This window comes from Melospiza georgiana, chromosome 15 (assembly GCF_028018845.1).
Source record: "Melospiza georgiana isolate bMelGeo1 chromosome 15, bMelGeo1.pri, whole genome shotgun sequence".
Lineage (NCBI taxonomy): Eukaryota > Metazoa > Chordata > Aves > Passeriformes > Passerellidae > Melospiza > Melospiza georgiana.
In genome coordinates, this window is record NC_080444.1 from 10,218,606 (window position 1) to 10,231,307 (window position 12,702).

Below are 12,702 nucleotides of genomic sequence, written 5' to 3' on the forward strand. Positions count from 1 at the left end.
CCAACAGATGAGCAGAAAAGAGTCATAATATCTTGTACCACTTTGGCATGTGGATGCATTTCCTCGAGGAGGGGAAGAGCTGGATGCTGCAGGCACAGCGTGAGCTTTCAGGGTCAGGAGGGCTCAATCTGATTTCTTCAGCCAAGCCAGAGTCACTTCAGGGAGAGTGGCTTGAGGGCTTTTCCCTGGTAATAACCTTTTTCCCTCTTCAGGGACAGCACAGTGTTTATTTCAGCCTGCAGCAGGGTGGTGAGAGCAGGCACCAGTGACTCCACAGCTGCAGGGGCTCCCCACAGCCCTGCACTCCTCACTGTCCTTCCTCTGGCCTTCTGCCACCCCAGGCTGCCTCTGGGGGCTCCCTGAGATCAGCCCCATGTTTGACACAGGGTGACAGTCTGAGGTACCAGCTACATTAGTGGAACTTCCTAAACATCAGCTTCGCTAGATTTATTTTTTACTTTATGGGATAAATTTATTCATATAGAAAAGCATAGAGCCAATTTAATATTTGTTGGATTTACAAAACTGAGTGTGACAGTCTATAACTGAAGCCCTATAAAATCTGGATGGTAACATGCTGGAGAGTATCCCTGACAGCAGGATTTAGAAAATCTGCCAGGCTATTACAAAAGGCAACAACCGCAGGAGCTCCTCAAGTGCGGAGCTGAATATGCAGACATATGTGCCTAATTTTTCCTTTTAGGACCTCAGCCCTCTGAAGAGATAAAGATAAATGCGGGTGGTGCAGTAATGCTGTGTTATCTCTCAGGGGACAGGTGCACAATGGCAGACTACAGCCGGCTGAAGAGCATCCTGCTGGACCTGCAGGCCCGGAGGCAGAGCCCCCCTGGCAGCCTGGCCAAGGACAGGCCAGCCCAGCAGCGATTCCTCATTGGAGAGCTCTTTAAGCACCTGGATCTCAACAGTGATGGGCACCTCAGCAGCTCTGAACTGGCTCAGGTAGGTTTATTGTTCAGTGAGAATGGAATTATGAAGTGGATTTTCATTTGAAGTGTGAATTGAATGTAACGCAGCAGCACTCGGGTGGGAATGGTCATTTGTACCTGTCCAGTCAGCAGCAAGTACAGGAAAGTCTAACACAGTCAGTGAGTCTCTCTCTGCATCTCCCAGCATTGTCTCAAACATTTGAAGCTCATCTCCAAACAAAAAACATGGCAGCTTTTCAGCCCCATCCATACTCCTCAAAATGGATAATAATCCTTGCTGTGCTGACTGACATCTTCTGAAGTATTTCCAGTTAGCTGGCTTGGGGAGAATCAATTTAGATTTTTTTAGGTGCATGTATGTTAGGCAGCAATCTCTCAGCTCTTCTCCCTGCATTCTGGGCTCTGCATTAGCATAGAGTAATGTGACAGCAAAGTTGGGTGTTTGTCAGCAGGTATATTGTCCTAAAATCCCTGGGCAGATGCTGCATTGTGGATTAGCAGAAATTGATAGAAAAGGTAAGAGCTTGAAAAAACTATTACTTCTAATTTCAGGCATGCTGTGCTGTTGGAATTCATCTGCTTGGTAAAGTGATTCAAGCAGCCATCCTGGGTACTCTGTGTCCTCAACTTGCTCTTTGCACATGCAGACCTGGGAAAACAGTCCTGTAAAATATCTTTCCCTTCCATTATGTCATCCATGAGAAGAATTAGAAGTAAATGCCTTCTAAGAGCCCTTTGGAAGCCAGTCCTATGTAGGATCTATTCCAGTTTCCAAAGCTATTCCTTCACAGAATTATGGAATAGTTTGGGTGGGAAGGGACCTTAAAGCTGACCTCGTTCCACCCCCTGCCATGGGCAGGGACACCAGCCACAGACCAGCTTGTTCAGAGTAAATTCACATTTGAGTGTCTCATTTCCACTCTGCCTTCCCAGGGAACACAGAGCGTGTTGCAGGCACGAGCCTGCTCCTCCCTGAGCTCACTCCTCTCCAGGACAGTTTGTGCTGCATTTTAGTCCTCAGGCTGTTTACAGGATGCTTGATCCTTTCCACACAATGCAAAGTGTCAGTGTAAATTCCCTTAGATCTCAGGGCTATGAATATATGCAATATTTCCTCTGAAGGCAATGATTTTTTCATAAAGACATGGTAGCTATAAGAAAACACTTTTATCTGAATTCAAAGCCGGATTTTACATAGTGGAATCTAAGTGTCTGTTCTATTGTCCAATTTTTTTGCCCTTTTTACATGAAACTTATTTTGTTAGGATTTTAAAACTCTCATGGAAATAAAGGTTTGGCATCCTGCAAGCAATTGTTATTGCAAAGGAGCTCAGGCAGTGCTGTAAGGTCTGCCTCAAAGTTCCTCTGGGCTTTGTTTGAAATGTGCCTGGAGCCCAGGTCTCTCTCACAAGTGCAAACACAGACATTGGCTACTCTTATTTTAATTCTTCTCACTGTTATCAAAATCAGGAAATGTGCCTGAACGTCTGGAGCCCACTACATTTTGATGGACCAGAATAAGTTCAGCCTCAGCCAGGAGCCCTCTCGCCCAACCATTCTCCATGCAATCTGGCCACCAGCATGGCTGAGCTGACAGTGGGATCACCTCTCAAAAGACAAAATAATACCTATTAGCGCCCAATTTAGATAAACCACGAGTGCTTTTAGCCCTGAGCTGAGTGTCTCTGGTCTTGAGCCCCTTGGTGGCAGCATGGCTGAGTCCCAGCCAGGCTGGGGACACATCTGTGGGCAGCTCTGGGCTCTCACAGCAGTAGGATTCACAGTTTATTTGTAGCATGCCAATGCTTTATTTTTTCTCTTTAATGAGATGATTTTTATGTGCTCTTACAAGAGCAGTTTGTCCACCCAGGTTTCAAGAGATTTTTTTTTTTTATAATGAGCCATTTTTAACTACCTGGGTTATTCTTACCTCTTTCTTTGGTAGACTTGTAATTGATTTGCATTAGCTCTCTATTTTGAAGCTCTCTGCAACTTTAATTTCCCCAAAAGGTGGGAATTTCATTGCCCATGGGCAGAGCAAGCTGAGCTGAACGTGATGCAGTGAGATCTTGTTCCCTCTGACTGCTGGATGAGCTGGTGCTGTGCCTTTGCTTTGTTTTATTTAAAAGAAAAATAGTCTCTCGAGCACTATAACTTTGTCTGCAAGCAAAAAACCCAAGGCAGGTGACTTGCACTGCTGCAGTAAAAAGAGATTTTTAAGACCTGGAAGTGGATCTTTAGGAGGCTCATTGCAGAGGGGTTGACCCCAAAGGAGAATGGGGATGGTCCTTCATCGATCCAGCACCCATCTGTGTGTTCTCCACAACAGAATTGCTTTGAGCAAAACAATGGCAGCAGTTGGCCCATCCCCTTCCATTTAGAGCTGGTTTGCCTCCTGTCTGCTGGTAGACCCTATCCAATATTTTCTCTCTGGACCCAGCAGTGAAATTACCATGTAGTTTTGCAGCCATGGATATATAAGGCTGTTAACAAAGGTGGTAATTGGAATATTATTTCCATTTGAATCTTTAATGTATTTTAAAGTCAGATTCATAAATCTGCTAAGTGTGTCGCAGCTGAAGTGTTTTCCACTGTTTTTTTCCCTGACATTAAATCAAAAGGACTAGTAAAAACTTGTCAGTCTTATGAAAAGTTAATCAATTTTCTATACAAAGGGTAGACAAAGGGAAATTTCCATCTTTAGAAGATTGATCTTGGAAGTTATGGTTGATCTCACTTTTATTGAATATTTTTTACTTGCTAGGTGAAGGGTCATCTTTTTAGCATTATTACTTTAAATTGCTTCAACATAATGGGTCAAGACTAGAATAGTAAATAAAAGAATCCTTGGCCTACAGGAAAAAGCTTTCCTGTCTGGAAGATGTAACAGTTCAGCAGTTTTCTTCATCTTCTACAATAAATTCAGAGAACCCAAATGAAATGCTGAAAAAACAAAAGAAGCAAACTCTCAGGGGTTGGAAAAGCACATCAGTGTTGAGTACACCATCCGCTGTTGCCTGTAATAGTCCTAAAATCAGGGCATACTATTTTGTCCTTACTTACAGAGGAGAAAGGAGAAGCAGACTTTCCTTTTTCCCTGTTGAATATTTATTTTTCAGTCCATTTTCAAAACAAAAATGCATTTCTGTGCTGCTGGTAAAAGAAGGGGCTCTTCAATCCATGGTCCGTGAAGTGCTGCAGGAATATAAATATCTTGTTAGAAAGCAAATATATAATGATAGATATGATAATCTAACTCTTATCTATGTCCCCAAAGGTCATTTCATGGAAAATCTGCTGGTGAGCCAGGCCAGCAGTGTGTAGCATTGCATTACGTGTAAGGTCACCTGTTCTCTTTGCTGCAGTTGATGAAGGAGGAGGACCTGGAGGGTGATTTACTGGGCTGTACGCTTGAAGACCTTCTCCAGTTTGATGATTACAACAACGATGGCCACCTGAGCCTGCAGGAGCTCTACACAGCCTTCCGTGAGTCCCTGCTTTGCTCTCTCCTGGCTTTTGAAGCATGGCGATATCTGTGAGGGCACTGTTGTCTTCCTAGACATGGTCAGCCAAGATGAAGCCTTTTTTGTCTTTATTGCCATGAGAACACTTTGCAAGGCTTGTTTCCAAGGTGTCTGTGCTCCACAGCGTGGAGCAGGAGGTTGGTACAGGGGTGTCAAATTTATTGTTTCCTTCTGTTTTGTTGTGCTTCTTGTTGATGGCAAGGGAGAGATGGTGGCCTGGCCAAGGTCTGCAGACCTGAGTACATGGTTTGATTAACCCTAAAGAAACAAGATGGAAACCTGTCCAAAGGCCCTGTGGTAATATGAGTTAGTTTGCTGTGGGGAAGGTATTTACTGAATATTTTGCCTGGGAATTATGTTTTCTGCATGTTGTTTCCATGTTAATGAGTGTATTAGTTTGCAATCGTAATACAAATCTCAGCATTCTGTGCAAGGATCTGGGAATCACAAAGCTGCTTAAACAGTGGGATATAATAAATATTTCTGTTATCCCATTTATCTTTATAAATAATTCTTTCTTTAAGGTAAGCAAGATTTTTGAAGTCCTTCCCTGGAAAAGGCCCACACTGTCTCCTTCATTTGCATGATAGAAAGTTGTATTGTTGTGTGTTCCTTTGGGGTACTAAAGAAAAAGGGAAATGGGCAGGGTTATTTATTAATCAGGATAGTGAGCTACAGAGAACTTGGGTGTGGTTAAGACATTGTGGCTAAAACTGAAGCAGGATTCAACCATTGACTCTGCTGAGTGCAGGGAAAGGGCCAATAACAATCTGGTTACCTCTTAAGCAGGATTCTTTTCTAAAGAGGCTGATGTCTGTTTTCTTGATTTACAGCTGTTCATTAAAAAAAAAAACAATTTAGATAATAATCACAGAATGGTTTGGGTTGACAGGGACCTTAAAGATTATCAAGTTCCATCCCCTGCCATGGGAAAGGACACCTGGCACTTGACGAGGTCACTCCAGGCCCCATCCAACCTGCCCTTGGACACCTCCAGGGACGGGGCAGCCACAGCTGCTCTGGGCACCCTGTGCCAGGCCCTCCCCACCCTCACAGGGAAGTATTTCTTCATAAAATATCCAGTCTTGCCCTGCCCTCTGTCAGTTTGAAGCCATTCCCCCTTGCCCTGTCATACCATGCCCTTATCAAAAGTCCATCTTCAGCTCTCCTGTAGGCAGCCTTTAAATATTGGAAGGTATTTAAAGTGCTTTAAGATTAGCCCCAGTTTTCACCATGGACCTGTTTGAACCACACCTGCATTTAACTGAACACAGCAGATATACAGTAAAACATAAAATCTCATACATTAAAAAGGCATAAAATGTATTAACCCAGGTATAAAGGCTTGACATGCAGTTATTTGGGAGCATATTTAGATCAAGGGGTTCTCAAAATCACATCAACTTAAACCTAAATTCCAAGAATTATTTCTATGGGTTTTGGTTCGGGGAATTTTAAGTAGGCAATGAAAATAAGACAAGTACAAAATATTAACCAATTAATAGCAATAATATTGATGAACTGCACAATTATCTTAACAAAACACAAGGTGTAACAATGACTGTTTGTCAGAGGAATTTGGTATCTGAACAGAATTGCTCACCAAGTGAAGCTGAAAACTAGACTGACTTCTCCATTTTCAGTTTTCCTAGAATCCTGACTTTTTATCAAGAGCAGGTAATGGCTCACCAGCTTTTAATTTAAAACCAAAGTTAATTTGCTTTCAACTTCTGAAATTTTGGAGAACCTGGAAGCAAATTAATGCTTGATTGAAGTATATTTTTCCCTTTACTTTATTAAATGATGTAGGAAAAAATACTTTAAACACTTAAGGGCACACTTTGGTTTATGAAAATTTTGTTTATCAGATTTCTGCTTTGTTATGACTCAGAATTTGGCTTGCAGCACTAAGTTAAAGGAACATCAAATGTGCATCCTGCACATTTCCCCTATTTTTTGCCTATTGGAGAGATCTTTTTGTTGCTTGAAGTTCACCCAAGCCATGAATTGTGGCTGCCACAGGCTGGCAGCAAGGTATGGGCATGGCAAGCTGAGTAACACAATTACCAGAATTCAGTGACATCAGAAATTCTCAATCTAATTTATCCTCTCAGACTCTGTCACATCTGTTTTGGTGCTCTGTGCTCTGGTGGAGTGTCGCAGTGTTGGAAAGGTTTGAAAATGACCTTGATAATGTGAAGAGCTTCCCCATCTGACATTCTTGTGCTGCATTACAAGTTGTATTTCATTTTAGAGAGCCTTGTGGCCTTGCTGTAACTCACAGAGCCACAAAATGGCCTCTTTCTCTCACTCCATGTGTGCCTCTTGCTTTCCCTTGATCCATCCTCTCACTCTGAGACCCTCAGGAACCCAAAGGTTATGTTTCTTCCTCATCATGTTGATCATCTGTAAATAAATGAAAAGTGCGTGAATGAGAGAAATCCAGTCTTACATGTTCTGAAATGTGGTTTTGCCAGAACAAGCACTAAATCTAATAGGTGTTGTTTTTAATCATAACTTCTAACCATGCTAATAGTTTTATTACACATTTTAATGCACAGTTTTGGATTATGGACAGAAATAGTGGCCTTCCTTCTAAACCTACCATCTTTCTTCTGGCTTTCTGAAAGTTCTTTTGTTCCTTAATCCCAAGAATTAAGCTGTTAAGCATTTTCTTGCATCTATGAGGATGACTAGAAATCTGTTAACACAGGATTAAAGTGTCAATTTTCAAATTGCCTTAATCATACACAAGTAGTGCGTAAGACAGATGAAACGCTCTCCTGGCAGATCTGGTAAGAACCACTTGTAGATGTCTTCTAATTCCTCATTAATACATTTTTATTACATAAGGAGTCTCAGGACTGTAATTAAAAAAAAATTGATATGATGATCTGGAGATTTTTCACACGCCAAAAATAGAGTACTAGAAAGATTATTTGTCTGTTGTCTTTTCTTTAAGTTGTCACGAAGATTCAATACATGACTAATAAATGAAAGGCTTAGATGGCATAAGAGCTAAAGCAGTGCATGATCTAATTAATCAGCACGGAGATAGCCTGGTGAGTTGGCAAGCACATCACCCAGCTGAGTCACACTTTTAGGAATGCTCAGATGGGTGGGTTTTGGATATAACTTCTGGCACCGTGTCTGACTGGAGGTCATTAAAATTAGGCATGACATCTCTGGCATTCCTGTTGTCTTCTCTAATGGGCAAGTGGCAGGTTGGCAGATGTGAAAGCCCAACTTAAGAAAAAAAAAATCTGTGTAATCTTCTAGATCTGTATCATCATCATCATCAATATGGACAGGTCAATTTGTAATACAGATAATTGAGGGAGAGGGAAAAGATGCATCCCATCAAAATGCCTTTATCCTGTCAACACTGTTTAGCTAATAAGGAGTTATTAAACCAACAATAAAATCCCCTTAAATTCTAGATCATGGCCCATTAAAGTACTTTCCTGATATCACAGCTGGACCAAAACAACCTACAAATGAAGTTTGAAAGAAAAATACTGATTTGTTATTTTTCAGTCCAGTCGTTACTTGCCATGGTCTGTTGCATATAAGTTACATGTAGACAGAAGATTGCTGTTTCTGTAAGATGAGAGGCATGTCATCCATAGATATATTGCTGTCTAAAAAACACAAGTAGGGACATTTTTCATGCAGGAATGAATGCAGCAGCAGCAGGATTGATGTTCTCTTCTCTTAACTCCAATTAAGGAGTATAAGACAATGTTTTTCTTTACTCTCTGACTCTGTTTTAGGTCAAATCTTCCTTTTTTAATGCCCTTAATATTAACCAAAAAAGCACAAGGAAAGAAGTATGAAAATGAGATGTGCACACTTTCAGCAGGAGGTCAGGGAAATGCCAGGGAGGGTGGATGGTGCCAGCCCCAGGGGCTGGGAGACCAGATGGAATTTGAATGAACTGGGTGGAAAAATGAATTTGAGAGCCTGGGCTGGTCATAGGTGTCAGGTAAATCGCTGCCAATGCAGAGGAGCAGTGTTGGACTGGCTCCAGATTTACTGCAGTGATCCTGAAATCTCCAGGAGCTGTACTCCCCACAGCTGTGTGGTGTGGAGAAGGGGCAATCCATTCCTGATTCCTCTGCCATCCTCCAGAGGCTCATTAGAAGTGTGGACTAGAGGAGAGATTTATTTACTTATTTTATTATTTATGATTTTTTTTTATTTTTTTATTTATTTTTGAGTGCATGTTTCTGATTCACTAGAAACTACTTTAAGGCAGAGCTTTTAATTGTCCCAAAATTGTGGGGATTGGTGCTGACTGGGTAAAAGCAAAGTTCTACATTGAGAAACGGGGAATGAAACATAAAAAGGGACTTGCAGGGTCAAGTGGAAGAGGTGTTGAGTGAGGAAGAAGCTTTCAGCAGGGTTCTTGGTAAATATATCAGCATATCCAACTCTATGGTCTCATAATAAACAAGATGATAATGGTGAATAAATACTGTTTGAAGAAAACAAATACCTCTATTTGCTCTGTGTGTGTGTGTTTGTATATTCACTCTACACACGTGTGGCAAGCCAGCTGTTCCAGCAGCAATTGCGCCTGTAAAACCCACGTTCAAATGAAGTGTTTATTCCCAAATTCAGGAAGCTGTTCTTGATGGCACAGCACCTACAGTCAGGTATTTGTTGCTGTTTCCTCCCAGCTGGATTGGTCAAGCCCAGATAATTACAGTGGACAAGTATATTGTGAGATAAAATGTTTTGCTTGCAGTGTTTTCTTCTTAAGCAGTGTTGTAGCAACAGTTATCTACAGAATCAAATCATAGCTCTGAAATATTGACAGTTTGTGCCCCATGCTCTGCCTCTCCCGCTGTCATCTCCCTGGTATGTGATTTTTCTTTCATGTTGCTGCAGATATTGGTACAAACTTGGAAATAATTCATTAGCTTACCAGCATTGATTGCTTCTGTGAGCAATGTGATACCCCAACTTCAAACACGGCTGGGCAAGCAGGGGAGCAGCAGCCTCTGCTTTTGGTTTGATGTGGTGTTAGAGGAGCTTCTCAGCAAAGAAATGAGGTTTCCTTTAGCTGGCCAAAGCAGCCCATTCTTGATTGCCTCGAGGAATGGTGTGCAGGTGTGTTACTGAGGATGAAGGCAACTTATTGGGCATTTAGTACTACTAGTAGTAATATTTCGTTATTATTGTCACTGTTATTATTTTCATTATTAGTATATTACTGCTATTGTAATAATGCAATCTTATAGCAGAAGCAAAACTAAAAATATTAAAAAGTCAAGGGAAAAGGCAGAAATTGAAAACAATTCAGCTTGAATCCTGCAGAAAAGTGCCAAGTGGCTGAACAGGGAGGACAGAAAAACCCAACAAGTGCCCAAGTCAATGCAACAGCCCTTTGTCACCAGCGTTCCCATGGCTGAGCCATGACATCATGCTGGATTTGTAGGCACTTTGAGGATGGAGCTGGTGTGTGTGTTGGAGGCAGACACAGCAGCTCAGCACAGGGGAGAGTGCCCAAAGGCTCGTGAGTGGGCAGGGTTGAGTTCTGGGCACGTGCTCGAGGATGGAGGTGCCTTTGATCAGCTCCTGAGATCTCCCTGCTCAATATGTTTTGACTTAAGATCATTTTCAGAAGCACCTAACTCCTTGCCTCACTCATAAATGCAGTGTAAGATGCTTGACTTGAGCACTGGGAATGATCCTGCTGCACCTGGAAATGTAATTTTTGTCTGGTAGGATGCCTCAGCTGGGGATATCACAGTGAGTTCATCTGTACTGCATTTTAGTGGGCAGCTGCTTCTTGAATGTTGAAAATTTTCTTCCTTGGATTTTCTCTTTTCTTCTTTCTTTCCTCCCTTGCTATCAAAGAAACAGATTCTGCAAAGAAAAGGAGTTGATTTCTTTTTCTGTCTCTCTTTTAAAGCTCTTCTCATAGTGAAAATCCTTTTGCACTTCAAGTCTAATATATATCTCAGGGCTCCAGCAAAGTGCCCTGCATTGTTTGCAGTTCCACAAAACAGCTGTCAGAATCAGGTTTGTTGTGTAGTTTCAATTGTTTTGCTGCATTTTGAACAAAATGTATCTTCTTAGAAAAAGAGAAAAATCAGAATTAATTTTTAGCAAGAAAGACAAGTTTAATCTAAGCAAAAAGGTTTCAAAAAGGTCCCAGAGAAAAAGTTAAAAGTGCTCAGATCAAGAATAATTATGTTCTATGTGGATGCATGCTTGCCAGTGGAGAGAGGGACATGGTTTTGCCTTGGGCTAAAAACCAGAAATGTTTCCATGTTCAGATCAGACATTAATTCATTTAATCAGGGCTGCTGCTCAGCTTTCTACTGTACACACTTTATATATTTTGGCAATATGACTTCAATTAAGAGAGCCTTCTCAAATAAAATTTTAGCAGAATTGCTGGTAAACACAGATGTGATTAGAGTGATTGTGGTTTCATGTCAAGAACAGAGGCCAGATTTTTTCATGGAAATCCAGGGAGGGATTTCCATGAAAATCCCTGACACAGATTTGACTGTTCCCGTGTCAGAACCCACACTCTCGGGCGCCAATTGCCAAACTCCAGTATTATTTCCAATGGGGAAGCACAGAATGGTTTGGACTGGGATGGTCCTTAACCTCATCCTGTCCTAACCCCCTGCCACAGGGACCTCTTCCACTAGGACAGGTTGCTCCAAACCCTGTCCAACCTTGAGCATTTCCAGGGATGGGGCAGCCACAGCTTCTCTGTGCACCTGTGCCAGGGCCTCACCACCCTCACAGGAAAGAATTTCTTCCTAATATCTAATCTAAACCCAGGATCTTTCATTTGAAGCCATTCCCCCTTGTTCATTTCCAAAGATACCATCTGTAAAATGTCAACACTCTTAATATGCAATGACTGAATAAGAGAAAGTGATTTAATTACAAGTTGTTATTGGAAATCTATTGTCTACAAATTGCAAAGAAAACTCACTAGAAGACAATGTACTGTTGATCTTAAAATGTTTTTCAGGGTGCATTGATCTGTTAATCTTGGTTTTAAATGCAAGAAATTGCCATGTGGAGTAGTGCTTCAGAGGTGATGTAGTACAAACCATATCAAATGTCTGCACACACTCTAGCAGGACTAAAATATTTAAATATTTATCAGTATTTATGAGTGACTCACTGGCGCATAAGCCAGGCAAATACCATTACTCAAAAAATTATTTGATCTGCGCTGGCACTGTTCACTGAAGCAATTCCACATGCACAAATAATAGTATTTTGGGTTACTTGCAAACACAGAATTATGTCAGTGAAGAGAAAATACAAATATTGGTGAAGTCATAGAATGGCTGACAGCCCTAGACACATGTTGAGCCACCACCAACCATTAAACAAATGTGTGGCTGTGGCACTTGGGGACATGGTTCAATGGTGGCCTTGGCAGTGCTGACTAACAGTCGGACTTAATGAGTTTAGGGGGCTTTTCCAACCTAAATGATTCTATGATTCTCTGTGCACCTTCAAGTCAGGCAGTTAGGGGTCTAAAATAGTATAATTTTCATTTTCTGTGAGCTGGGAATGAAGAATTGCAGGAGTTCCTATGAATTCTTTATGGTCTTGCAAAACCAGAGACCATTTCTGAATGAAAACTGGACCCAAACTTTGTGTTGTTTTGGGTTTTGTTTTTTTGTGGGTTTTTTTATCTTTTATTCATATTCTATCTTTCTGATGAATTTTTGAAGCAAATGCAATGTTTTCATGAAGCAAAGATGAAATTTTGTTAAAAATGGGCAAAATTACAGTTACAATGCCTAAGACTTTACATGAAGTCAGAGACATGACATGGTAGGATCCTGAGCCAGATCTTGTTTTATTACATCCAGTCCAGAACATTTTAGCTGCAGTTTTCCTCTTCTTTCTTGTGTTCTCTCCTTGTATTTCCAAGTGGGTAATTGCTAGAGTTTTATTTTTCTTTCAAAATCTGCCTTCATCTGAGCAGAGCTGCTCTGGATGGTCTCTCTGCCTTTACAGGCACCTTATGGATGCTTTGAATTGCTTCTCCATTTTCATGTTCTTCATCTTTTCTTCCACTGGTGAAGCAGATTCTTAGCTTTTAAGGCCAAAAATGTTCCATTATATATATATATTAAAAAATTACCTAACACAGCCTCAGTCCCACCAGAGTAGGTGCAGAGAGTAAAACTTCCTTTATTACCCTTCCCCTCCTGTGTTACTTCCCTCAGCATCCAGGC

General features: G+C 41.3%; 1 protein-coding gene across 3 annotated transcripts in view; it reads left to right on the forward strand.

Annotated features, from left to right (window-relative positions):
- Positions 1-12,702, forward strand: part of FSTL4 (follistatin like 4) — a 208,142-nt gene that overhangs the window by 107,506 nt on the left and 87,934 nt on the right. For all 3 annotated transcript variants that reach the window (XM_058034588.1, XM_058034590.1, XM_058034589.1), the window contains exons 5-6: positions 770-960; positions 4,313-4,433. In XM_058034588.1, coding sequence (XP_057890571.1) covers positions 770-960; positions 4,313-4,433 — 312 coding nt within the window. The remainder of the gene's footprint in view (positions 1-769; positions 961-4,312; positions 4,434-12,702) is intronic.